Source organism: Heloderma suspectum, chromosome 5 (genome assembly GCF_057233095.1).
Source record: "Heloderma suspectum isolate Gila_16-S chromosome 5, 16-S_ref, whole genome shotgun sequence".
NCBI lineage: Eukaryota > Metazoa > Chordata > Lepidosauria > Squamata > Helodermatidae > Heloderma > Heloderma suspectum.
The window spans coordinates 162,570,674-162,598,376 of record NC_139462.1 but is presented as its reverse complement, the minus strand read 5'-3'; the positions used below and the strand labels follow the sequence as shown (position 1 = coordinate 162,598,376).

Genomic DNA, 27,703 nt, shown 5'->3' with positions numbered 1-27,703 from the left:
ATCTAGTGGTTGTATAATGAAACATAGAAAGGCACAGAAAGAAACCCCCCGAAAAAAGGAGGTGTAAAGGAGTCAGTCTTAATCCTGCAAAGAATCTAGAAGCAAAAGCCCCAGTAAAGGTGCGGGATAAAAGCCTCTTGTAGAAATGCCCAACATCCCACTCCACCTAACCTGCACCCTTTTCATGATTTCAAATGTGAACATGGTACTTGTGAAAATCAATGTGCTTCTTGTCTGCTTCACATCGTAAGGATCCTTTGCCATGGGCAAACTGCCCACTGAATATTAACCACACAAACTATATGGAAGAGTGTGAGAAGGCAACATCGACTCAGTACTTTTGGTACAGGAAGACCCTCAATATTTCTCCGTCCATCGAGGAAAGCGGGAGCATCCAATGGGAGCAGGCAGCCTGTCTCGTCCTGGCTTGGCTGGTGGTCTACCTGTGTATTCTAAGAGGAACAGAATACACAGGCAAGGTAAGAAGCAGTGCTGACTCCAGGTTTTTTAAGGTCCTTAGGCAGAACACCTTCAATGGGCCCCTTCCCTCAGTGACTCTACCATCTCACAACCATTGTTATCAGCCGCTATCGCTCCTCATCCTCTTTCTCATCATTGCTCCTGCTTGCCTGCTTGACGGACAGACAGAGAGCCAGTGAGCAAGCAGCCAGTGGCATCTGCTCCTCTTGTTTCTCACCCCACCATGGTCTGTGCCAGAGCAAGAGGCAGGTGAACAAGCAGGTTGCAGTGGTGAAGAGGAGGAGCAACTACAGAGGGCTCATGTCAATGGGCCCCTGGTGGGGTGAGGGCTCTGTGCAGGTGCCTGACCAATTACTACCCTTGACACCAGCCCTGGTAAGAAGTTTAATGGCGCTGGACTTGAAGAAATCAGCTGTAACAAATATGAAGTGAGGCAGAGGTGGGAGGGTGGTGGAAACAACTTGAAGAGCTTTTAAAACCAGTTTGTGTTTCATTCTCAGCAAAAAGAACACTTTTGTTGTTTGAGTAAAAGCACAATCTAGTGACTGTTTATTGGAGAGAAAACTCTGTGAATGGAGTTTCTCCATTCAAATGAAACCGCTCCTTCATTTCAAGTGAGGGTTCTTATAAATGTATGCAAAGGATTGGATGCATTTCATCCATTTCCTTCATTGAAATGTAAAGGGCAGCACATAGACATAACCGGTCTGCGTGGACATCCGGATCTCTAGATTTTGATGAGCAGAACTGACATGGAATTGATCATAAACTCAAACATCTGATACATTTTCCAAATGTAAAATATAGCTTTTGAAATAAGCACTTTCCATGTGCAAATTTGAAATGTGATTTACGGCGCAATCCTATGCAGATAGGCGGCCGCCTCCAAACCTATCCAATGCAGGGCTGGAGAAGCACAGAGGGGATTGTTCCCTCCGCACTTCTCCTGCCCTGCATTTTTGGCTAGACAGCCGATTGTGGCTGTCTAGCTGCAGGAGGGCGGAGCGGGGGAGGAGGCTGCCGTACAACACATAGGATGTGTCGTACAGGCATTTCCGCCCTCCCCGCCCCGGAACGCTCCCTGGAATGCCCTGTTTTTGCCTCTCCGCACTCCTTTTGTCTACTGTTTTTGCCTCTCCGCACTCCTTTTGCAAGCGCGGAGCACGGGGCTGTTCCATGCTGCCTGCGAGGCAGCGTAGAAGGGTGGGGAGTTTTGTTCTCCAGGAACCGACCTCGGAGCGCGGGCTCCAAGGTCGGTTCCTGAAACACCAGATATCCTATGGCTGTCTAGCCGCTAACTAGCGGCCATAGGATTGCTCCCTCCACTTCCCTCCCAAAATGTATTTCAGTGACAACTAGACTATCAAAGCAGTTAGCAAATTTACCCCCCACCCTCAATGTAAAGAATATATTTATCTGCCTTAGGAGGAGCTAGAGCTTAAAATATTTTATTGATTTATTTGTTTTAGAATATTTATATATTGCTCCCATTTTAAAACTCCTGAAGCGGTTCACAACATATTACAAAACAGTGCATCATTAAGGGCACAATTCTATGCATATTTAGATGGAAAAAAAGTCCTACAACTCCCAGCATTCCCCAGCCAGCATAGCTGGGAGTTGCAAGACTTTTTCCCATCTAAAGATACATAGGATTGTGCCTAAAAGCAGAACAGCATTTAGGGTATAATCCCATGGCCGTTAGACACTGTCTGTGGGGGCCATAGGAGGCTGAGCATTTTCACCTCTGAGAATATAGACAGAGCTACGACCTTGGAGGTGAAAATCCCCATGATCTTCACCCCGACCCCTTCCAGCTGTTGCAGAAAGCTCCACAGTGGCTCCTCTTCCAAGGCCAGGGTCATGAGGCAACGGGGGGCATGGCCGTGGGTAGAGTGGGGAAGGAGGAAGAGAGGCCAGGATGTGCTGTATCCTGTGGTCTCTCCAACTCTGGGCATGCCCCTGCCAGTGCAACACCGCTGGGCAGGCTCAGAGGCCCGTCTAGTGGATAGATATGTAAAAGGAGGACAGAAGTGAAAATTGTCTCCATTACTTCTTCCGCCCTGCTGGCAGCAGCCTGGTAGTACATTGGGTACTTGGAAGCCTCCGAATTGGAGGCTTTCCTCTACTGGGCATCAACCCAATAGGGTTGTGCCCTTAGATAAGTTGGGAAAAGCCAGGGTAAATGAGTACATTTTTAATAATCATCAAAAGCACATGATTGTTGGTCCCTGACTTATTGGGGAGGGGAGGTCATTCCAGAGGAAAGGTGCCACCTCAGCGAAGGCCTGTTGCCCTGTTGCTGCCAGATGAGACTCTGCAGGGTGTGGCACAGACAAGGCCTCCTCTGGAGATCGTAGTGGCCTAATGGGTCTATACAGGGGGAGACGATCTTTCAGGTAACCTGATCTCAAGTTGTTTAGGGCTTTATATGTCAATAATAATACCTTGATAGAAGACTGGTAGTTAGTGCAGTTCTTTCAGCACAGGTGTTATGTGAGCATAGCAAGGCACTTCACTCAACAGCCTCACTGCAGCATTCTGCACTAGCTGCATCTTCCAAACCAGCCTCAAGGGCAGCCCTATATAGAAAGGATTACAGTAGTCCAGTCTTGAGGTTACCAATAGATGGATCACAGTGGTTAAGCTATCCCTATCCAAGAATGGTCACAGTTGATGTACAAGCCAAAGTTAGTAAAAGGCACTCTGTGCCACAGAGGTACACTTTGGCTTCTAATGACAATGATGAATCCAGAAGCACCCCACAAACTGCGTACCCATTCTTTCTGAGCAATATTGAGTCTTCAAGAGCAGAGAGGTTTGAGGCTTTTTCTTTTATTGTCTAAAAGTCATCACCAAAATTTGAGTATAGACACAGACAGATTCACCCAAAACTGAAACCCACCCCCCAAATCCCCAAAATGGAAAATTCACTTGGAAATTAGAAGACAGACACCAAGTTTCAAGTGTTGCTCAGTTCTAATAAATGTTGTCCCTTGTTGTTCTTTTGCAGGTTGTGTATGTGACAGCTACCTTACCCTATGTAGTCCTCATCATATATTTAATCAGAGGCTTAACACTCCATGGAGCTGCAAATGGGCTGACATACATGTTTACACCCAAGGTACTGCCATTATAGATGGCTAGACAAATGCTGCTTGAAACTGAAGCATGTCCTTCACAAATAATTTCATAACAGAACTTCCCTGTCAATGAAGAGTTTAGAGTACAATATGAATATGATCTAAGCTGAACACAAAGAGAGTAGTAGACTAAATATTGTGAAAGAATGTCATCTAGCAATCTGCAGCTGCAGTTATAGATGCTCTGATACACCCATGGAGATGTCCCATCCACAAAAGCTGCTCCATTCACTTCAGTGTGAAAGTAGAACTGCCCCTCCACAGACATGGATGAGGAAGGAGGAATACACCAGAGCTTCACATGTATATGAAAAGTACACATAAGAGCATACGAAGCGGCCTGCTGGATCAAACCAAGGGTCCACTAGTCCAGCATTATGTTCACACAGTGGCCAACTAACTTCTTGTGGGAAGACCACAAGTAGGACATGAGTGCAATACATCTAGGGCTCTGGATCAAGAGAATTGAATTTAGCACTTTATCTTATTGGTCTCTGACACAAACTCCTCAGGATCTCAGAATGATTTTTTCCCCCTTTTAAACGGCTCAGATATATAAACTCCATTGATAGCCAATGGAGTTTAACTTTGGGGTTAATGTACACTTGTGTTACACTGTGTAACATAATCTTGAAAGATAAGTGAACACAGAGCAGTCTTCCGCAGCCTGGTGCCTTCCAGATGTTTTGGACTACAACTCCCAGCAGTCCTGAACATTGGCCATGCTGGGTGGGGCTGATGGGATTTGAAGTCCAAACATCTGGAGGGCACCAGGTTGGGAAAGGCTGACATAGAGGATGATCACATGATATATAAACTCTCCTTGGTGTCAGAGGCAACTGCAATTGGATTAGTGATAAATTGAATGTTTGTTTAATTGCAATAAGATCCACAGAACTGATATATATTAAATATTTTTGAATGGTAACATCAGAGGTGCAAAATACATGCAGAGGATTTGTGCCCACCATGCTCAGGCATCTGGGAGCAGCCTAACCTTAGTAGTACTAAGGCCACAGTCCTATTCCTGCTTACTTGGGATTTAGTTCCATTTATGTCAATGGGACTTCTGAGTATATATGCGTAGGATCAGGCTGTGAATGGCTTTACGTCAAAGCAGCTGAATTTAACTGGACTGGGGAACCAGACTGTGCATGAATCCAAGTCAATATTTTTCATTCTCTGTTCCACATCCATGAAATAGGAATTTGGAATGACCCACCTTAAAGGCATGTTGGGAAGATGAAGGTAAGTCTTTAAGTGCTATACCTTTGATCCAGCCTCATCGTTTTTTGCCTTGCAGCTAGAGCAACTAGCAAACCCCAAGACTTGGATTAATGCAGCCACTCAGATCTTCTTCTCTCTTGGGCTTGGCTTTGGCAGCTTGATAGCTTTTGCCAGCTACAATGAGCCAAACAACAACTGCGAACGACATGCCATCATTGTCTCGTTAATAAACAGCACCACCTCCATCTTTGCCAGCATTGTGACTTTCTCCATTTATGGCTTTAAGGCAACTTTCAATTATGAAAACTGCATGAAAAGGTAAGCTTGGCTTTCAATCCAAATCCCTTCTTCTTTTGTGCACCTGAAAATGCATTGTAGTCAACCCCTCCCTCTTTTTTTAAAACGACAAGATGGTTTTTTTAAAGTAGTCACTCATGATGGACATCCATGTGAAACCTTTTCTTGCAAATGGGTTCACCCTGGTGGATTTTTGAGCCTTGTATGTATGGCATGGGATGATGAAAGGGGGTACCCAAGTGTGGAATGATCCCATTCAGAAGAGGAGCTGTGACTTACACTGATCAGTCAGTGCTGGAATAACAATGCTGCCAGAAACAGTTGCCTAAAGTTTCTTCTTCTTTCACACACTGCAAATGCAATGTGAGTGGCCCAACTTGAGAGCTTATGAGGATGGTCTGGCAACTTCCTTCTAAACCAGCCTTCCCCAGCCTGCTGCCCTCCAGAGGTGTTGGACTACAACTCTCAGAATCAGGGATGCTTGGAGTTGTAGTCCAATACCTCTGGAAAGCACCAGGTTGGGGGAGGGTGTTCTAAACACAAAGAAATTGAAAGGGGTGTTCACAAGTTCACTTCTGATTATTTAGAAGCCTACTTAGCCATTGATCCATTCCTCAGCTGTTAATTGCTTTGCGATATACTAGTCTTTAAATCTGTCCATTAAAATCAACTTGGGGAGCATCTGGTCCGCCCCAGCATCGTAATATCTGCAAATTTTGTCTTCCTTGAAGTGTGCTGTCATTTAAAAAAAAAATCCGTTTCCCCCAGTGTACTAGAAATGGCTTTTTGGAAACATTGCACCTTGCTTGCGTTGTTAGAAAGGATCTTATTTAACTTTGTCGTGCAGGGTGATCTTGCTGCTGACCAATTATTTTGACTTGGAAGAAGGTTTATTAACAATAGAAAACCTCGAAGATATGAAAGGTTTTCTAGCATCTGCTCACCCTAGTGAATATACAGAACTGTTGCCACAGATTAAGAACTGCAGCTTGGAAGGTGAATTAGACACGGTAAGCTGCTTCTTTTTAAAACTGATGGACTCAGCGCAAAGCCTGCCAGTCTACTGATTTTTTTTAAATTCCAACCCATATTATGACCCAGGATATGGTTCAGAAAGAACATGATGAAGCAGCAACCTTGCTGAAGTTAAGCAGGTTTGGGGCTCATCAGTAACCAGATGGTATAGTGCAGCCTTCCCCAACATGGTGCCCTTCAGATGTTTTGGACTGCAAATCCCATCATCCCTGACCACTGGCCATGTTGACTGCAGCTAATGGGATTGTAGTCCAAAACTTCTGGAGGGCACCATGTTGGGGAAGGCTGGTTAGTGTTGGACTGGGGAGATCCAGGTTCAAATCCCCAGTCATACAGGCAAATTTCCAGTGACTGGGTGACCTTGGGCCAGTCACTATCTTTCAACCTACATAACAGGGTTGTTGTGAGGATAAAAGGGGTAGGGAAAAGGACCATGTATACAGATTTCAGCTCGCTAGATGAAAAGTGAGATATAAATGTAAAAATTAGAATTCATAAATTCTTAAGTATCATATGTATGCTGTCGAGTTCTGTGGAAGAAAGGCAGAATCCAATTTAAAAAAAAAATCTCAGTGAGATTCTGGCATCTCAGTGAGATACTCTGAAATGTTGTATAGCATACACCATGTAACACTGGTATTTACTGAAGTTTTAAAATGTAGGGCAACCTGGGGCCTAGTTTGAGAAAGTACTTACAGCTACAAGTATAGGCTGCAACAGCACCAAGTCATTTTTTTCTTAGTAGCAGGCATTTACCAGTGGCTGTACAGTTCAAGTTTTATTGACATGTGATAATGCCCATGGGTTCATAGGATGACACCTGCAAGTGAATCCCCTATCTGGATGTACATGTAACACCAGATTGTGCCCCATTACCCCAATGTTTAGGCACATATGGGAACAGGCTGATGTTCACTTTGATTTGGAACTGCACATGCCAAGGAGAGCTATGCATGGAATTTCCTGCTACATTTAGGGCTGTCACTGGCTTGTGAACTGTAAGTGTGGCCTAAATCAAGATTTGTTAAGATCTGGTCATACTGATAATATGAAAGACTAAACTGCCACTTAGGCTGCAACTCAACTCTAATTTACCTTGAGTTTTACATCAGTCTGCAACTATAAAAGCACTGGCTAGCCCATGAAAATGATTCCCCCTCCCCCCTCACCAATTGTTCTTTTGTGCATGGTAATGCATTATCCACAATTCTGGTGTTTTCTGTTCTTTCTTCCTTGTGGACAGGCTGTTCAAGGGACTGGATTGGCATTCATAGTGTATTCTGAAGCAATCAAGAACATGGAAGTCTCACAGCTGTACTCAGTGCTGTATTTTATTATGCTGCTGATGCTGGGAATAGGCAGCATGCTGGGGAACACTGCAGCCATCCTTACTCCTTTGACGGACAGCAAGTTCCTTTCCTCTCATGTGCCCAGAGAGGTTATCTCAGGTGAATCTGATTACTGTCTAAATACACTCAAAGCACCGCAGCGGCAATGAAGTGTCCATATGCAGGTTTACAATACTAGGGGAGAAGAATGTCCCATATGTAGTTGGCCTAGTTGCACACAGCTGTGGCCACAATCCAGAAGTGCAGTACTAAGCAACATGCTCACTGTGACGCATGCAGAGCACCACTCTTCATGTGTGTGGGGGTGCAGCTCAGGCTGGACCTTGGGGCCAAAGTCCAGGGACCTGAAGCTAGGGATGTCAGAGAATTCCACCATGGATCTCGGTGAGGCCGAATGCCAGTGCATTCGGCCCCCCGAAATCTGTGGTGGAACGAAGCCCCTGCCCCCCCAACCCACGAAAGGCACGCGAAACGGAACCCCCAACCCACGAAAAGCGCACGAGACGGAGCACTTACCTGCTGCCATCCATGTTGACTTGAGAATGGCGGCCACCCTGCGGCCACCATTCGCTTCTTCATCATAGCCGTGACAGGCTACATAAATACTTACATAGCCTATCACAGCTAATGCAGGGACACCTTTTGCGTCCCTGTGGAGGCCGTGATAGGCTACGTAAGTATTTACGTAGCCTATCACAGCAAGCCAAGGAAAAAAAACACGAACATAAATGGCGGCTACGGCAGCCGCCATTTGCGTTCCCTATTTTTCGCCATTTTGTCCTACGTAAATATTACGATGAAAGAAAGGGGAACGCAAATAGCGTAGGCTAAAACGGGGGGGGGGAGAACGCAAATAGCGCCCACTACGCTATTTGCGTTCCCCCTTTTTTTGCCGTAATAGCCTACGTAAATATTTACGTAGGAGGAAACGGCAAAAAATAGGGAATGCAAATGGTGGCCGCCATAGCCGCCGCCATTTGCGTACGCTGGTTTTTTTTTTGGCCTGCCGTGATAGGCTACGTAAATACTTACGTAGCCTATCACGGCAGCCTGGCTGGATGCAAATGGCGGCCGCTACGGCGGCCGCCATTTGCATCTGCAGCAGCCTGTCCGTGGCCGGAACTCTGGCTGCAGACGGCCCTGGCCGGCTGCTCTGCGGAGCCGGCAAGGCAGGATTCCGGGGGGGAGGACCAGATCACCCCCCCCCCGTTGAGGATTCCGGGGGGAGGGACGGAGCACCTCCCCCCCCCACGAATCACATCCGCGAAAAGGTAAGTGACTTTCGTACATCCCTACCTGCAGCCAAATGACCACCCAGAAAATAGCAGGTGATCAGGGAAGCAGAAGTAAATTCCATTTTATTCCTCTAGTAATGATGGTGCTATGATTTAAGTGAGCTTAAAATGAAAAACAGCACTGTCTTAAAAAAAAATCAGGATTGACAAATATTCTAACATATCAGGACCACAGAAGCAGTTGTGGAGGGGAAGAGAAATGCTAACTGTACATTTCACAACATGGCCATCTAAAGGGGCCCCATAAGACCAGTAAGTCCAGGGTCTAAAATTTACCTAGCTGCACCACTGTTTGCTTCACTAATATATGTATATCAGAATACATCATCATGGACTTGAGGCTCCAGTTGTGAAGCAGTTGTAAAGAATGGAATGGGGGCAGCATGGTGGGGGTGAAATGTTGTGTGCATCATGACTGATGTAATACACATGGCTGCCAAAAGGGGACCCTCCCCATAAGACCCTTAAGTCCAGGGTCTAAAATCACCTAGCTGCACCACAGGCAGCCCCCCCCCCCCCGCTCTAGATCTGTAGTGTCGCAAAGGAGGCATTGCCACAGTCCTTGACTCTATTCCAGTACTATCATCTCTTTTTTGTTATTCAATGCTATTCTCACATGAAGTAAGCACAGCATGTCAGCACAGCTGTTGATCATTGCCTGTGGAACTGCATCCTGCTGAAGTAAAGCCAACATATTTTGACTCAAATGCGTTACTTTCACCCGAGACTGTAACAACTTGTTTTATTCTTATAGGTGGTGTGTGTGTTATCAACTGTATCATTGGCCTGGTATTTACCATGGAGGCTGGCAACTACTGGTTTGATATCTTCAATGACTATGCAGCTACACTCTCCCTGCTGCTCATTGTACTGGTGGAAACAATTGCTGTCTGTTACGTATATGGGCTAAAAAGGTAAGAACTCAATAAAATCCTTTATCATATACCATTTGTCATAATGACTATTTTGTTCCATTATCTCATGCTTGAATGTTTTTCTGCATCTTAGAATCCAAGACATTAGAAACCCTTGATGTTGTTTCTACATTTGACAATATTCTAGCAATTTGCTTTCCATACTTATTGTTTTGAATAGGAATCAGGGTAGAAACAAATCTGCATCTTTATAATATGCACTTTTCTTTTCTTGACAGATTTCAGAAAGACGTTTGTGTGATGATTGGACATGAACTAAGTTGGTACTGGAAGATTATGTGGGGGTTTGCTAGTCCTGTGCTAATTGTAAGCCTGTTTATATTTTACCTCACGGACTACATCAGCACAGGGGCACTGCAATACCAAGCCTGGGAAGCAACAGAGGTATTTTACTCATTGCAATTAGCTTATTTAACCATTGGTAGCTGGGTAGGGAATTACAGCTCATAGTAATTACAAAACCCAACTGCTGCCTTTAGTCCTTTTAGGTCAGAGTGTACATTTAAAGGAAAGCAAGAACAGGTAACAGCAGATGTATCTTTAGACATTTGGAACTTCCAAATAGTTTTTGATAGTATTAACAAGATTAGAAAACTACTCTTTATAATAGAATAGGACTAAACATGTTTGAGTCCTGTTAAGTTTCAATAACTATTAGACCCTAGAAGTATGAAATCATACATGATACAACAGCTGTTTCTTAATGCTAGAAAATGTGCCAAGTGTATGCATACTCTTTCAGAGTCAACACTATTCAGTTCCCTTAACTACATACTCTTAACAGTTTCCATGATCTTTTTTACTACAATGTAGAAAGATGACCAGCCAGGAATGCGCAACAGTCTGCACCAATGCCACTTTGAGATGCACGGGGAAGATCTGGCCAAGTGAACTTAAAACAGCAGTTTGACACAAAGACAGCCCCCGCCAAAAGAGATTTCTGGGGGGAACCAATTCATTTTGGGAGTTTAGAGACATAGTATATTTCTGTTTTCCCAACTCGATGCCATCCAGATGTTTTGGAATACAACTCCCAGCACTCCTAATCAGGGCCATGCTGGCTGGAGCTGATGGCAGTTAAAGTCCAAAACTTCTGGAGTGAACCAGGTTGGGGAAGGCTGGCGGCATATATAATCTGTTCAGGTTCAGTGATTTCAGAGTTCATACCTCCATAGGAAGTTTGCTTTTCTTAAACTTACACCTCATTCAGTTTTATGAAAAGAGCAATGCTAGGATAGACAGCTTTTGTGGTTGATTGCATAATTTGTTGTAACATCTCTACGAAGATATAATTTAAGTTTTAATCTTAACATTGTGAACACATATGTGACCGCATATATAAGAGAAGCATTAGTTCCCTGCCAGCATGTGGTATATTGAGGGTGAACAGTGACTACCACACATTTTTACTTCAAATGCAGTGATCACATGCAGCTTAGTATACATGCCCTTTGCTCACCAAACAGCTTTGCTATGCCTACCCCTGTAACAGTCTGAATTGCAACTGATCTATCCTCAGCTCAGTAGAAAGTGTAAGAGTAAATACTCATCACTTAAATCTGCTACAGTATTGAGTCTTAACATCTATAAGTATTTCTGCTATGTAATGCTGAAGATGGGATGCTCACTATGAAAGGAGCGAAAGGGGTTTTGAGGAAAAAATGTGATCTTTTACAATAAGCATATTCTACCACAAAGCTTAACCACCATCCCCACCGCCCCCTGCAATAAACCAGACATTATTTATGTGCATTAACAGGCTTGCAGTTTTACATTCTCATAATCTCTCTTGCAGGGGCAGCTGGTTACAAAGGATTATCCAAGTGGTGCCCTGGCAGTTATTGGGCTGCTTGTAGCAGCATCTACTGTGTGTATACCACTAGGTGCACTAGTAACTTTTATAGCGAAGAGAACAAAGCATTAGTAACTGGACTCTGAACTTCGCCAATAGCTGCAACTTCCACACACTACTTTGAAGACTAACGCAGCAATAACCTGCAAATATTACCAAGACATGCAGAACTTGGCTACCATCAAACAAAAATATTCCCTTGGCCATTCTCATAGTCAAGAAAGCTGTTCTGTAGCAGATTGTGGTGTGATTGCTTTTGAGATGTGAACTCAGAATGGAGCTTAAAAAACACAAAGAAATATATATTGGTCAATTCCATCTGCCTGCTCGAAAACAATTTTCACCTGAGTGGAAGTGTGTTCCTTTTGTATCTGAAGTGCAGGAAGAAAGCCTTGCACAGCAGGAAAGTTGCAACATGTGCAAACACTTTTTAAAAATGTATAATGCATAGTCTGACTAAGCAAGTTATTTGCACTGCTCATGGAATGTATCTTTTAGAAAATGCCAGGAAATTCTTTAGGAGCTATTAGCTCATTACTTAAGTTCTCAATGTTTATATGTAAAAGCATTGTCAATTTTTGAGTTACCAATAGAGGTAAACAGCAGGTTCCAAGATGATGCTCTGAAGTACCCATTTTTCTATTGGTACTTCACAAACTTTAAAGGGAGTGGGACTGGACCAATGTAAGGCACTGAAAGCTACACTGGAACTGTCATGAGCTGAGAAAGTAAAGCCAGGCAGATTTTAGTTGCATCAATGTAATGCATATAAATGTTCCCATTAGGAAACGTTGCACAATACTCTTAACATTACGTCCAAATAGCATAAGCTTGAGTAGAAAATCCTGTATGTGGTAACACTGATAGTTGTAGGCTTCTTTTTACAGACCTTTTATCATGTGTTGCCAAATTTTTTTATCTCTGAAACAGTAAAAGCTAAAAAAAAGTTTTACAGTAAGAATACATATTCTCTTAGGTTTCTCACAAATGCCCTCAGGTGATGCAAGAGTACAATCGGCCATGCATTGCTTAACCATATCTTACTAGCAAAGCTGCAAAATATTTCAAATTCAAGAAGGTTCTAGTATCACATTTCAATAATCCCAGCTATTTAATATTGTTTCCACACCCAACTCTTTCCAATGAAATTCATACTGAAGGATGAAAATTCTGGTTTTAGTCTTGAAATGCTTCATGGCAGTTGTATACCTTCATAGAAAAATACTTCTGATATTAGCTGAAACTTAACGGCCTGGTTCACATGTCACAGTAAACCGGAATTCTTATTGCAAATGAGCAAGCATGCTAGTGTACACTGCTTGCTCACTCTTGCTTGGCGCCTCCTGCAAGCAGGAGTGGCTAAACAAACCAGGAAACCTCCATCCATGGTTTGGTTAGCATTATGTCTGAGCCAGGATCTCTAGCCTACGGCTCTCCTAAACAGCCAGAATCATAAGCCAGGGTTTGTTCTTGATTTATAATTCTGGCTTGTTAGGAGAGCAACAAACCAGAGGTCCCAGTTCAGATGAGCACTAGACAAAACTACTAGCAGTGGTTCCCTGGTTGTTTAGCCGCTCCTGCTGGCAGGAGGAGCCAGGTGAGATCAGTTGTGCAGTGTGCACTACATTTACTTGTTCCAGATAAGACGGAATTCTTTAGGTAAGAATTCTGGCTAACTGTGATGTCCAAACTGGCCCAATAAATATTCTCTCTCATTCACACACACGCACACCACAATGCAAGGTCCTTTAAATCTCCTGTCACAGAAGATGTGACAGGAGGAGAAATTACACCAGAAGCAAATTCCACAACACTGGGGAATTTAGAAGAAATGTCTGTATATTCTGACTTAAGAAATTCCAAGTTTTAGCTGCCCACTACTAAAGGTAACAAAGCCAGACTTAATCAAAGAGTTTCCATGAGATACATGTGCAAGTGCATAACTTGAACTTAACTGACAAGACATTTTCCACACTTGTTTATTAAAAATTGTCACTAAAGAAAACCTGTACAAAAAATAGCTGGAATTTCCTTGCATTTTTTTTAGCAGCTATAAAGAAATTATCGCCTTGGACCTCCTCTTCCTCTACCACGTCCTCTGCCTCTGCCACGTCCTCTACCACGTCCTCTTCCTGCAACTGAACACAAAAAGAGAAAACTTCCTTTGAGTAAACACAGAATAGTGAAATGTGAAGGTTCTACCAGATTCTAGATCCAGCACTTTTCAAACCAAAACTTGATTTATATTTTTTATTTTCACTTTTAGACTAAGTTTACACTACAGTTAACAGCTGGAGAACATTTTAGCAAAGGAAGTTTTCTACATTACATTGGTTGCTAAATGGTTTACAGACATTTTTCTATTTCCTACTTTGGATAAAAACTCTATTAAAGAACTAGAAAAAAAAACCTGTTGGTTCTGTGAGCCCCATCACAAGTAAAATAGTTACTACTGCCAGAGGCAGTGCATGTCAAAGCTAAAAAAAATGCTAAGTAGGTATAAAGACTGGAAATTCCACATCTCCTATGGGGTAAAAGGACAGATTCCACAACAGCTTAATTCCCATCAGGTCCCATTGTTTAAATAAGAACTTCCTTAAAAAGCAAAACCAGGATACACTGATCTTTTAAGAGTCTTGTCTATAACTGAGAAATTACACTCCTTCTCTAAATGGCTTAACTGAGGAGAAAAAAAAACAATCAGAGCTGCTCTGTTCCAAACATATTAAGGGCGCAAACTGGTGCAAATCATCCCCGGTCTCTGCACTTGGAAGAGCAGTGCGGAGCAGGGCAAAAGGGGGTGTTCCTGGGGGCGGGGACTGCAGATGTACCGGTACAACGCATCCTATGTGTCATCCAGCTCCCCCCTCCCTCACCCATGGCTAGACAGCTGAAATCAGCCGTCTAGCTGTGAATGCAGGGCAGCCGGAGTGCAGAGAAGAACTCTGTGATCTGCCCAGCCTGCATTGGATAGGCGGTTGCTTGTGAGTTAGGAGGCAGCCACCTATCCCCACAGGACTGCACCCTAAACCACCCTCTGTTCTAATAACCAAGCCATCTGTCCAATATATCAATATTGGATATATATATTTAAAAACAGAGCCAGCAGATTCCCAGAAATGGATCATTTCAGATGTGAAAGACATTGATATAGACAATCATACTGTTTAATGTGAGTATTCTCTCATTCCTTACCTGCAATCCTTCCCCAGCCACCCCCCACAAAAAAATTGACATGAAAGAAAACACGTAGATTTGTTGCACATATTCACCTGAGCCCTTGTACCACAAAAGAAATCTGTTCTTTTGGGATGTTAACTAAATAAGACTGTTCTTTTGGGATGCTAACTAAACAAAATGCTTGCTTGGTATTCTGAAAACATGCTAAAAATCTAAGTTTCAGAAGAAGTTCAAGGTGGCAGTGGCATGTGAAGACCACTGAGGAACGCAAGTGTTCTACAAATGAAAAGTGTTAGAAAGTCACTTATCTGCTGTTATGATAAAGTGATGCAGGTGTTACACCACTGTTTTCAGAATTGGAGGAAAGAACATTAGACAGCAAGAAATGTTGGGGACCTGCTCTGAAAATGAAAGGATAGGTGACTTGTGGCTCTTGTGCTACACTGGCCTGATGCTAATCTGCTGACAAAAGAATTACAAAAGTTACTTTAAAAATAAGATAATGGCTTCAGCTTTAAAGAAACAAAGAACAGCAGGAAATGATTTTGTAAGGGATCACAAACAGAAACTAAGAAAAATTGCATAAAATGACCAACTAAGAAAAATGGAAAACAAGCAGCCCTCTAACCATTAATTTCTTCCAGATGAAGACAACGTGGGAAAAATCCTTTGTTAATAGTATACAAAGAACTAAAACATAAGCTCCTAGATGTATAAGAGTTTATGCTGCGAATAAGCATGATCATGGGGGACAAATTCAGGTCACTAACCTGCCTCCCTTTTCTTGGATTTGACTTTCGGTTCAACATCCACCAGTAGAGTATCCAGGGGCAAGCTGTCTGGCAGAATGAAATACCTAATATTATTGCCCCGAATACTCAAAGTTTCCAGCTGGACAGGTTCTCTGTTCTTCAAAGTCATCTTTACAGCTTTAAGATGTGTATTCATACTGACATCCACTCCTGAAAAATAAAGAATAGAATGCGTCCTATACATATGGGCTTCTAAGAGGTCGGTATTACCATTTACATATCATTTCCAAATTGAGGGTCATAATTAGAGATGCAAAGTTTCCAGAAATTTTGAGGCCATGGAAAAAAACAGGTGGGGGCTGGTGGAAATTGGGGATTTTGGAAAAATTGAAAAATAAGCAATACTCATTTTTTAGTGCTCTTTACAGATCTAAAGTGACTTTGTTGCTCTAAGACAGCCTTCCCCAATCTGGTGCCCTCCAGATATTTTGGACTTCAGCTCAGAAATGCTGGGCACTGTAGTCCAAAGCATCCAGGTTGGGGAGGGCTGCGTTAGGAACATAAAGCAGCCTTTCTGTTCCCAAAGTTATGTATAACTTAGTTTGCTCATAAATTTATCATTATATTTTAAAACTTTTAAAGTAAACTCAGTAAGGGAGCAATCATATGGCCGCTAGACAGCAGCTAGACGGCCATAGGATATGCTGTTTTCTGGGAACCGACCTTGTAGCCCGTGCTCCATGGTCGGTTCCAGAAAACCAACCTCCCCTGACTTCCGCGCTGCCTCCAAGGCAGCGCAGAACAGCCCTATCCTCCACACTCACAAGAGAAGCGTGGAGGGGCCGGAAATAGGCATGGCTGGGGGCGTTCCAGGGTGGGGAGATCATAGCTGCCTGTACAACACATTACAGCAGCCTCCTTCCCTGTCTGTGCTCCTGCGGCTAAACTGTCTAGCAGAAAAAGCAGGGCAGGAGATACGATTCCTTCTGTGTTTCTCCTGCCCTGCTTTGTATAGGTGCTCCCTAGATAGGTGAAGCCGCCTATCTAGATAGGATTGTGCCCTAAATTTCTAATTATTGTCTGAACAGATTAGAACTACATTAAATGATTGCTACAGCATCAGAAACACAGGACTCTACAGAACAAAATACAAGCTGTCAAGAATGCATAATGGTGACTCTACTAACATGTTGGGAAACGGAGCATAAAATGTCTATCAATAAAATATACTTTAGAACAATAATTTGAATAAGGAATGAAAGAACTATGCCAGGAATCTTACAGAGAGGATTAAAAAAATATTTTTCCCCATGGCTTCATTATTTCCAGACATTTTACATCTCTAGTTTTTCTATAAAATTCTTATTACATAGTTTTTAGAAATCATTTTGGGGGGAGTAAAGGCTGGGTAACAATACATGCTTTGTCTTAAATTCTAAAAGAAAATATTTCAGAATCCAAAGCTGTTCAATTTTTAGTAAAAAAAACAAAAACATTCCTCGGAAAAAAACTACAGTTTTTCCCCCCATGTTTTTCTGGTTTTTTTCCAGGCCTTCACATCTCTAGTCACAATAATACAGAATGCTACATTTCCTATACCATTTAGGAGAGATGAACTCTTTATTGCAAGAAAGAAAAGGTGGGATTTCTAAACATTGAATCATAGTATAATTACTATCCAGAAGCAGTGCTACTGAAGAAAAGCAGGAAAAATAAACAAATTGCAAATACATTTTAAAAAGCTAATTTTCTTTAGACTTTTCTTTAAATTGATTAAATGTTACTACCTCCAAGTGCCTTTAATAATCTCAATCACACTCCCTGTGCATACCGTACAGCATTCGCCCCTCCAACATCAGCTGGATATGTGTCCTATGCTCTCACAGTTCAAAGCACTACTACCACATCCTTATTCTGGCTGGAGTATCATACATGCGAAGAGGTACACATATCCAGACAGAAACCTCCTAGATAAGCTACATTAAATGTTTGATAGTTTACACACGTAAGTCGTAAGCCATAACTGACTGCCTCTTCCTTACCCCAACAATGAGCGGTTTAGTGAAAATGTAATCACTTAGCTCTATTAAATATGAAATAGACAAGTGCTAAGGCAGAGAAAATGGATGTTCTGAGAACCAGTGTGATATAGTGATTAGAGCACTGGGTTTCAATAAGGAAAACCCATATTCATATCCCCCTTGTGTTATGAAATTCAGTAGGGTGGCCTTGGATAAGCTGCGTTCTCAAAGCAATCTATATCACAGGGTCATTGTAGAAATAAAATAGGACAGCTGCAAGCGTGTACCTCTGGCATTTTTATATGAAAGGTGGGAATACACATGGCTATTAATTTCTCTAGCTTTGTATGTAACAATTATTCTGCCAAAAGTCCCAGTTTTATCTAATTACAAATCTAATAATTATATCAAGATAGCTGTTCTATCTAAAAGGAATTTAACATCATTTTAGATATCTTGAATACAATACCTGTGATGGTTCCGTGAACCTGGGTCCCATTCTTCAGTTCAATGGTCACAGTTTCATGACTAAGTTTCATGAGAAACCTGCAGTTTATAATTTAAACAGAACAGTATTTTTCAGCTCAAAAGTAACAATATTTCTCTATACTGGTACTAACAGGGGCTGAGATTATTGCAACAAGCAAAGGTCTCCATAAAGCAAAATGTTAAAGACCATTTTAGTTCTATACCATCCTACTGGCCAATGGACAACTTAACTGTAGGCAGCTCTTCCTATTACCAACTGGAACCTTCTGTGGAGATGAATGATTCTCCCATCCAGGGACTATTGTGAATTCTAAATAGAAAGGAGTCCCGTGTTGCTTTGTTGAGAAAAGGAAGACAAAGGACTCTGGAAGTCCATGAGGATATGTATTTACTTCTCAAGAAACATCTGGTCAGTTCACATATCTAGATGCTTGTTATTAGGAGTGCAGTGAAATCCAGACCGCTAGAACAAGGATTTGTGGGAAAGTGAAAAGAGTCACAGGCATATATTTATATAAGAATAAGAGCCATGCCTCATTTTAAAATATCCTTGGAAAAGTGATTAGATTATTTTAAAACTTCTTCCACTTCTGGCAGGACTAAGGTTAGTGCTCCTCATAACAGGTGGAAAGCAGCATGTGAAGGTTTTCATACCAGAGTATCATCAGCCTGGGAAAACCCTTATGGAACAATTGCTCACAGAATTTCTACATGCGAAAAGGTGACCCTTCCAGTGATTTGAACAAGCAACACTGTCAGCTACCTCACTTGTTAAAGTATTGTATAAAAAAAGCGGATATAACACCCTCTTTGAATAGCAGTATCCTTTGATTACTAACAAGATCAGTCCAGTCCTCCCCCATGGGCTGTTCATAACATATGAGAGTGCTGGGTTCAGAACAAGAGCAGCGGCTAGAGTGGCCTGAATATGGAAAACAGATCACGGAGCAATGGTTATCACTGACCAATAAAAGAGGGTGACCTCTTCCCAACAAGTTAGATCAGGTCCACACAGGCCATGCATGTACACAGCAGTGTTAAGAGATGTGACGGTGGCAGGGGGAGGAATGAGGACCCCCCGCCAAATTCAGAAGAATACCCAGATTTTTCTAAATTTTTCAAAAAACACTGCAGAATGAAAGGAGACTCCAATTTCCCCCAAATTTTATGTTTTTTTCTGGGCCTTCACAACTCTTAAGTGGGTCTGTACATGTACATTAATTAGCAGTGGCAAACATGACCTATGAAATAAGCACTGCTATTATTCATAGCAACAGACTTTCCACTAAGAGAGCAATCCTATGGCCCCTAGACCATATAGATCATACCTCGGGGGCGGGGGGGGGGGGGAATAGATTAGTTTGGATTCCTGGAGCTGAGGCTGGAGACAGCACTCTGACCTCAAACCCAGGACTCTGAGCTCCCTGATCCCTCTCTGCTGGCATGGGGAGAACTGCACTGGCCGCCTCTCCAAGGCCACAAAAGTTATCCCCACCCCCCCAGCCTCCTTCTCTCCTGCTCCACAGAGCCCTAGCTAGACAGGCAAAAACAGCTGTCTAGCAAAAATGCAGAGCGGGAGAAACGCAGAAGTGAAGATCACCTTCATGCTCCTCCTACTCTGCATAGGATGCCTGTCAGCCTCCGAGTACAGAGCAGGGGTAGGCAACCGTATGTCCTCCAGATATTCTGGACTACAACTCCCATAAATACCAGTCAGCATAGTCAATAGTCAGGGATTGTGCTGTTTGTGGTAAAATACATTTGAAGGGCAACGTGTTGCCACCCCTGCACTAGAGCTTTGTCTGCAACAAGCAGGTCAGAACCTAGAAGAGTGTCATGCCCTGACCCAACGTGAGTCGTCACTGCCATTGTTTTGTCTGTTTGGGACTTTTTCTATGGAGAATTTAAGAGGAAGAGAGGAAAGGAAGGTGACAAGATTCAAAGGAGGCCAGAGTGATTTTATCTTAATATTGACACAGAAAGTAGTATTGGGGGCAGGAGCAGCATGACAACCTGCATCTACAAGCGCCTCCTCTTCTATATAACTATCAAGAATATAGGAAACCTGCCTTCCTTTGCCTATGGTCATCCTAAAGAAACAAACGAACGGATGCACGTAATAACAGACGGTTTTAATATCCGAGCTACAGCTCAGAATTAAAAGCGGGTCCTGGCTCTGAAGAAATTTAACGCTGCAGCACCAGGCTAATGTTAACCCTCCCCTCCGAAGCCTCGGTTCCCCGAATCTCCTCATTGGTTAGGAGCAGGCCCAGAGGCGGGAAAGGGGCTGACGCAGAAACAGACTCAGTTTGAGCAGGGGCGGCCCAGGCCGACGGGCTCGCCAGGAAGCTCCGCGGCCAGCCTCGGGGACAGGGCCCAGGGGAGGCCAACGGCTGAGCGGGCGAGAGCCGAGGCCGGGGAGAGAACGTCCTCGGAGCGCCGCGCGAGCTGACGCGGGAGGAGCGCGAGGCCCGGCGGGGGAGGGGCCCGCGAGCCAGGAGCCCAGGCCCGGCCCGCGTGATTTCGGAGCCGTGCCCGCCCTCCCGGGCACGCTCGCGGCTTACCTCACGAGCTTCATGGCGGCAAAGCGGCAGGCACGGCTCAAACGGGCTGAAGCTGACAGCGCGTCCTCCCCGGCGATGGGAAGCCGAAGGCGAGGAAGGACGGACGGACAAAAACTGAGCGCGGGCCAGCAGCCAAAGACTAGGCCGCTTCCGTTACCCGCTCCGAGAAGCAACTAGCGCTCCTGAAGGTGCGCGCGATGAATGGCCGGAAGCACCGCCCCCTCCTGCTCTTCCGTTCCGGCGGTGAAGAGTAGAGAGAAGGCGGAAGGAGATTGGGAGCGAGCGCCTCCTGCAGGAGGGGAAGACTCTGCAAGTGGGAAAGGGAGAGAGTGGCTAAGGCGGCGCCTTTCCCAACCTGCAGATATATTGGAATGTAACTCCCATCATCCCCAACCAACATGGCATCTGGAGGACCCCAGGCTGGGGAAGGCTGGGCAAGGGTGCATCCGCGGGAAAATAGACCGGGGGCCTCTCACGGGGAGAGAAGGTGGTGATCTGCCACCCATCACCAGCTTGTCTTTTCTCGCTCTTCGTTTGGGAGGCGCCTATGCCAGTCCCGTTTCCTTTGGCGATTTGGGGGAAACTGCGGACACTTTGGGCAGGATGTCTAGACACAGGCATGATACGCATGTTTCCATCCCAAAAGTCTCCCGCGCCTGGAGCAGGGGAGGAGAGCTCAAGAATATGACCGCGCATCCACCCCTTATGTTTTGCTTCTATGTAACTATTTATTTAACCAATTTTGCTTAATTGTTTTTACGTGAACCCTTTACGCTTTAAATACAGGGCGATATGAAGAAGGGAAGAGGAAACCTAAAGGGGAGGGATTGGAGAAGGGGGAGGCAGACACCGGAAGTGTTACCGTTTGTATTGTACTGAAAGATGGAAACAAATCTAATAAACTATTAACAACAAAGAATATGGCTGCAGCAGCATATACCCCCACAGGACAGGGCAATCCATTTTGGGGATATCCAGAGTAGATGTCGTTCATGCCTTCCCTGGTCACAGCATCTGTCATAGTAGCAAAGAACATCAAACTTTTTTCTTAGAATTAGAATCTAATGAGATTCAACAGAGATAAAGGTAAAGTCTTGCATTTATATACAAAAAATAAAAGACAGAAGTATAGAATAGGGGGGGACCTGGTTTGGCAGCAGCACTTGTAAAACAGACCTAGGTGTTTTAGTGGATCACAAGCTAAACATCAGCCAGCAGTGTGATGCGATAGCTAAGAAAGTTAATGCAATCTTGGGCTGTATTAACCGAAGCCTAGTGCCCCGATCAATGGAAGTAATCGTTCTGCTCTATTCTGCATTAGGTTGCATTTGGAGTGCTATGTCTAGTTCTGGGTGCCCCATTTTAAGAAGCACATTGAAAGCTGGAGCATGTCTAGAGAAGAGCAACCACAATGGTGAGTGGTCTGGAAACCAGGTCATATGAGGAACAGTTGAAAGAGCTGGATATGTTTAGCCAAGCCAAGAGAAGAGAAAGGCTTAAACATGATACCAGTCTTCAAATATCTGAAAAGCTATCGTGCAGAAGATGGAGCAGACTTGTTCTCTGTTGTTTCAGCAGGCAGGATGAGAACCAGCAGGTGGAAATTTCAGGGAAGCAGATTTTGGTTAAACAATAGGAGAAACTTCCTAACAGATAGAGCCAGGGCAGAGCAAAGCAGTAGTCTCAGGCAGCCGATGTGGGGAGGTGGCAGCAAGATGTTGGAGGAGAGAGCTGCAGGCCTGCCCTACAACCCCTCAGCTAGCCTGACATCTGCAGGGGTGGTGGAGGACAATGTACCATTGCCAGTGTTGAAGATTCAAGTGCCAGTCCAGTTGGCATTTTTAGATAGAATGGGAGGGAGCACCATCTTGTTCTTTGCCCCAGGCAGCAAAATGCCTTGGGCTAGCCCTTGTGAGAGCTGTTCAGCAGTGGAAGAGATTGCCTCTGGAGGTGGTGGCCTGTCCTTCACTGAAGGTATATAAGCAGGGCTTGGACAGCCATCTGTCAGGGATGTTGTGGTTGCGCCTTACAGTGCAGACCCTGTATTGAGCAGAGAGTTGGACTAGATGATCTTTGAGGCACCTTCCGACTCTATGATTCTATGTTTAAAGTTATGTTTTAGAGGGGTAAATGGAGAACTGCCGATAGATATTTTATAACTGATACCAAATTTGCAATAAATCAGACCTCATATCTATTTACTAGGAAGTCAAGTTAAAACTAAGGCGAACAGAGTGGAATGTAAGAAATACCTCAGTGTGTTTGTGAAACCCTCACAGACTATAGGTCTAATCACTGTGCAAAGCCAGTCATAATGGCTGTGGTGCAAGGACTTCCACATTGCAAAAGAAAGCAATGATGGGCAACAGCAAGCAAAACTATAGTTTTGGTTCATTGCTCACACCTGAACACTGACTTTCCCATTCCCCTAGCTTTAGAATTACACTGACCAGGAAGGTTACTGTGTCATATAGTACGCTGCCCTTTGGTCTTTCAGCAACAAAACTCTAAGTATCAATTTCATAAGCACTTCAATGGTGCAAGCTGTATATATGAGATGCTGCATGTACATACAGTATACCTTGTGAAATGCAGAGCATATGCACCACATTCTACAGAAATGCTTGAGCAGCAGCACATCCTACAGTCAACTTATAGGTCCTACACAATCAGATGTGATGGATCCAAGCCAGTAAGCAACAACAGTACTCATGAAGAGTGGAACCCCACAGGAAAATGATTCCCACCATAGCAACTAAGTGGTTGTTTACAGACCTTTAGTTCTAGCCATGATAGCCTGTAGCAGCAAAAACAACAGAGTCCTGAGCACCTTCAAGCCTAAAGGCACAATCCTATGCGTGTTTAGGCAGAAAAAAAACTCCTACAACTCCCAGCATTCCCCAGCCAGTATGGGTATATTTCTGTCTAAATATGCATAGGATTGGGCCCTAAATGTGGTAGAAGCCCACAAAAGCTTCTGCCACAATAAATGTCAATGTCAGCCTTTAAGATGCCACAAATCTCTTTATAGTGGCCTTTAAGGACAGTCCATCAATCATAAAACAAATGCATTGCCTTTCCCCATGGTCATTAACAATACATTGGGATCTTTTGGAGAGAATATACATCAGGAGTTCCACAATTCATCACAATGAGCTCCTGAAAAGCAACCCACGTTTGCGAGTTAAACAAGCAAATTGGTACTTTCTTCCTATCAGCGGACTAATCTGGTCTAACTACAAATGCATTGTCTTCAGTAATTTATGGATTGCAGCAGGCTAATAATTTCACATAGGTAAGCAGTATGAAATTACTCCTTTTTCAAACTCTGCACCATTGGGCGCAAGCTGTATATTGGATCAGAGTTTTGGTTCACCACTTTTAGCGCAGTGCTTTACCAGAGATAAAGTTTCATTGATAAAAAAGCGAAAGCAGGAGTCTCCATATGATAGTTGCGATTGTGGGCTAGTAGCCACCAGAATTCAGTAAGGGATACGACGAGCACTTTTCCAGACATAGAACAATACACGACGACAGCGTGATGGCTGGTGAAGCACTGCAAGATGTAGAAACAGTATCTGGCAAGTTTATCCACTTACAAGTGGAATAAGATAAATAGCTGCCTATAATAATGAGAATGGTGCAACCACTATTAGAAGAACTACCAAAAATCAACCTTAATGAATCAAGGAGGGGTTTAATTAAAAAAAAATTAGAACCGAGCCAGCCAGGAGTCGAACCTAGAATCTTCTGATCCGTAGTCAGACGCGTTATCCATTGCGCCACTGGCCCTGCTTGCTCAAAAGGTTTCTTCGCTTACATTCTAAATTTCGCTTGCTGCGTTTCTAAGGGACGTGAATATACTCAAGGCGGAGCGATGGGCGGGGACACTTGATAACCCCCAGTCAACCCCTCCTCAACCTCTTCCATCCCGCTCACCCGTCAGTGCCCCGTCTATAAGCCGCTCTACTTGTAAGAGGCGGAGTTACAATGAGGCTCCGGCCAATCGCGGGACGGCTTCTCTTCGGCGTCGCCCGGATCTCGAGCTTAGCGTCACAATCCTGATTCTCTCCCCCTCCCGCTCCGATTTGAGCATGGGTTGGCGTGGCGAGGCTCCACCAATCGCAGCTCCCCTTGTCATGGCTCCGCCCGCCGCCGGGCCCGAAATACTTTCTGACGAGGTTTGTCCCAAGCGGGGTTCCGTCTTGCAGGCCCAAGCGCGGCCGTCAGGTGAGGTGGGGGAGGTGACGCAAAGCCGGAGCCGGGCGGCACTTAGCGGCAATAGCAGGCGGCGGCGGCGGCGAAGGGGGCGATGGCGGCGGCGGCAGCAGCGGGAGCCTACGCGAACCTGAAGCTGTAAGTGACCGGCGAGAGGGAGGGGAAACCCCGCTCTTCCTCGTCTCCTCTGTACCTCAGAAAGGGGGAGAGAAAAGCCCTTGCATAGCGAGGCTCCCCTCCCCGCCGGTTCCCCCTCGCTTCCCCACAGCGTTCTCCGCCGCGACCGTTTCCTTCGTCCCTCTTGGCCTCTTCTTGGCCTCCACGGTCCACTGGCTCTTGCTCTCCTGTTTCTGACCCACTAGCCCACCCTTCGTTATACAGCCGCCCCAGGCAAAGCGCTTCAGGCACGTAGCCTTTCCCAGAGAGAAAAATGCGACAATCCGGATTAGTGTAGCACTTTCTTAACTCAAGCCAACTCAAGAGGTCGCGAAGTGCTGTGCGAGCTTTCGAGTTCTTCAGGGCTGTTCCTCGGGCGAGTTGGTAAACAAAGCAAAAGTGTGTGTGTGTGTGTGGAGGGAGAAAGGGGCTGATGTTCAGGCCCTGGAGTCTGCAGTCGGTTACAGTTTTAAGATGGAAAGTGAGAGGAGGTTGCAGGCGTTCAACTTAGGTTCTACCAGGTACTGAGATGGCTTCATCTTATACCTGGGACCCTCCCAAGGGTTGCTGGGAAGAAGAAAGATGCAAACGATGGTAGATTCCCCATTTTTTAAAATATCAAATCCAGCTGTTTGCTGAAAAGCACTCCATCTTCCCTGCTTGCCAACTGAACGCATCCCACTCAGCTCCCCCATTGCCTGGTTTGCTTTCCTTCTCCAACATATTAGCCTCACTGAAACACCTCCCACCCCAGAGTAGCTTGATCTTTGGCATGGGATCTCTAACAATGTCTCTTCCCTGGTCTGGCTTCTCCTTCTCCCTTTTAAAACCACATTTTATTTTATTCGTTGATTCATCTCCCCACAGGAAACAGCCTTTGCCCTCGTTTACTCCTTTACCCTGCCCCCAAACTCAGTGGCCTCTGCCACCAAACAGTGTGCACTCTGATAACACCTGGGCTGCAGCACCTTAGGGGCTAACTCTAATTTTATTTAGGAATGTTGTAGATCAGCCTTCCCCAACTTGGTGCCCTCTGGATGTGTTGGACTACAACTCCCAGTATCCCCAGCAAAGCTGAGGGATGCTGGGAGTTGTAGTCCAACACGTCTGAATGGGGAATGTTTTTGTAGGTGATGAGTTTGTTATCAGACCTAGGGGGTTGCATATTATTAAAAAAAAAAAAGATGGAGACTCTCCATGTAGGAACTTGTAACAATGTGTGATCATCCTAAATCCAGGGGTTTTGTTTAAAGCATACTGAATATTATCAATGCACACATTTTATGTAAATTCTTACATGCAAGCACTTTCTCAGTTGGCTTTATCTTCTTATCCATTTCCATGCTGTATGCCCATTCTTTGTGGCACTGCTCCCATTGTTGACCTTTTCTCTATATCAGGAGTGAGGAACCTGTGGCCTTCCAGATATTGTTGGACTTCAACTCCCATCAGTTCCAGCCATCATGGTCAGTGGACAGGATGATGGGTGTTTCAGTCCTGCAACATCTGAAAGGTCACAGGTTCCCATCTCTGCTCTATATCCTTCACAAATAAAGTTTTCCTTTCACTGTAACTCCTGAAAAGTAGAACAACCTGCACCAGTCTCTTTCCTAGTAACTTTTTATTTACAATGGAATTAAAGAGGAGAGGGTGTTAGCTCACATTCTGTTCAACTGTAACCTGCAAGAACAAGATAACTGGTGTCTAAAGTGAAAGTTTGCCCAACTGTGTTAGAAATGCCAAGGGGAGGGAACATGTGGTCCTTAGAAGAACTGTGACTCAGGACACCTCAGGAAGAGGTTTTTTTAAAACACTGGCTAGAAAGACAGCCGGCATCTTGATCTTGTACACACATGTACATGGAAAAAAAGGTCTTATGGAATCAGTGAAACTAGCTTCCGAATAAGCACTTAGAAGCGCAAAGTTAGTGTTAAATTCTCAGGAAAACGGAGGCTGTTATTTTTATTATGCAGTCAGTGTATTTAATAATGAATGAACTAATGAGTCTGGTGATCAATCAAAATCTATCTTTGTTCTTGGGCTTTCTGTCTTCCTGTGTATTGTAGCAAAATAATGTTTGTGTTTTAAACAAGACTTCCAGTACTTAAGTTGTATAGGTGATTGCAGAAATGTAATTTCCACTGGTGTTAGTTTAACTACTTAAACTGACACTTTTTTCTGGTGGGAATTTTTTTCTTATGTGCCCTGCTATATGTTTTAAGTTTTAACATCTGCTCATATGGGAGGAATATGTAAGCAGCTTTTAATATAAAGTTAGCTTTAGGAGGCCGACGCCTATCCAATGCAAGGCAGCCAGAGTATGGAGGGAATCTTCTCCAGCTGCCTTGCGTTTTTGGATAGACATGCGATTTCAGCTGTCTAGCTGGGGCATGTTGGAGCAGGAGTGGGGGAAGCTGCACGGTGTATAGTAAGCCTCGTAAAGAGGCTTCTGTGGTCTCCTCCCCTACCTGCCCCTGGGAGCATTCCCTTTTCTCCCTCTCCTTGCTCCATTTCCGAGCACAGAGACTGGCGAGAACTGTGCCACCTGTGATGGAGAGGGGTGGGGAGCGCGGTTTCTGGGAACCAAGCTCAGAGCCCTTGCTTCAAACTCGGTTCCCAGAAACCAAAAAATCCCATGGCCCTCTATCTGTCTAGTGGCCATAGGATTGCTCTCTAATTCCATTGTTCATTGGCTTTTTATTCTGCTTTT

The 27,703-nt window shown here is 44.3% G+C and overlaps 3 protein-coding genes and 1 non-coding gene across 6 annotated transcripts in view; 2 read left to right on the top strand and 2 right to left on the bottom strand.

Annotated features, from left to right (window-relative positions):
- The window catches only part of SLC6A20 (solute carrier family 6 member 20), a 42,999-nt gene extending 29,374 nt beyond the window's left edge, over positions 1-13,625 (top strand). For all 3 annotated transcript variants that reach the window (XM_084858129.1, XM_084858130.1, XM_084858132.1), the window contains exons 4-11: positions 252-479; positions 3,494-3,604; positions 4,927-5,168; positions 5,995-6,157; positions 7,426-7,630; positions 9,581-9,740; positions 9,980-10,145; positions 11,557-13,625. In XM_084858129.1, the coding sequence (XP_084714255.1) occupies positions 252-479; positions 3,494-3,604; positions 4,927-5,168; positions 5,995-6,157; positions 7,426-7,630; positions 9,581-9,740; positions 9,980-10,145; positions 11,557-11,685 (1,404 nt within the window). In that variant the 3' untranslated portion in view covers positions 11,686-13,625. The remainder of the gene's footprint in view (positions 1-251; positions 480-3,493; positions 3,605-4,926; positions 5,169-5,994; positions 6,158-7,425; positions 7,631-9,580; positions 9,741-9,979; positions 10,146-11,556) is intronic.
- Positions 13,439-20,803, bottom strand: SNRPD1 (small nuclear ribonucleoprotein D1 polypeptide). Its single transcript, XM_084858133.1, has 4 exons — positions 20,620-20,803; positions 18,036-18,112; positions 15,564-15,755; positions 13,439-13,751 (listed from the first exon to the last, which is right to left on the bottom strand). The coding sequence occupies exons 1-4, from the start codon at positions 20,631-20,633 to the stop codon at positions 13,675-13,677; spliced, it is 360 nt and encodes a 119-aa protein (XP_084714259.1). The 5' UTR covers positions 20,634-20,803; the 3' UTR covers positions 13,439-13,674.
- A 3,535-nt stretch (positions 20,804-24,338) lies between these two features.
- On the bottom strand, positions 24,339-24,411 carry TRNAR-ACG (transfer RNA arginine (anticodon ACG)). The gene has a single exon. It is a non-coding gene; the product is annotated as a tRNA-Arg (tRNA).
- A 417-nt stretch (positions 24,412-24,828) lies between these two features.
- Positions 24,829-27,703, top strand: part of SACM1L (SAC1 like phosphatidylinositide phosphatase) — a 35,242-nt gene continuing 32,367 nt past the window's right edge. The window contains exon 1 of the mRNA XM_084858128.1: positions 24,829-24,975. Coding sequence (XP_084714254.1) covers positions 24,932-24,975 — 44 coding nt within the window. The 5' untranslated portion in view covers positions 24,829-24,931. The remainder of the gene's footprint in view (positions 24,976-27,703) is intronic.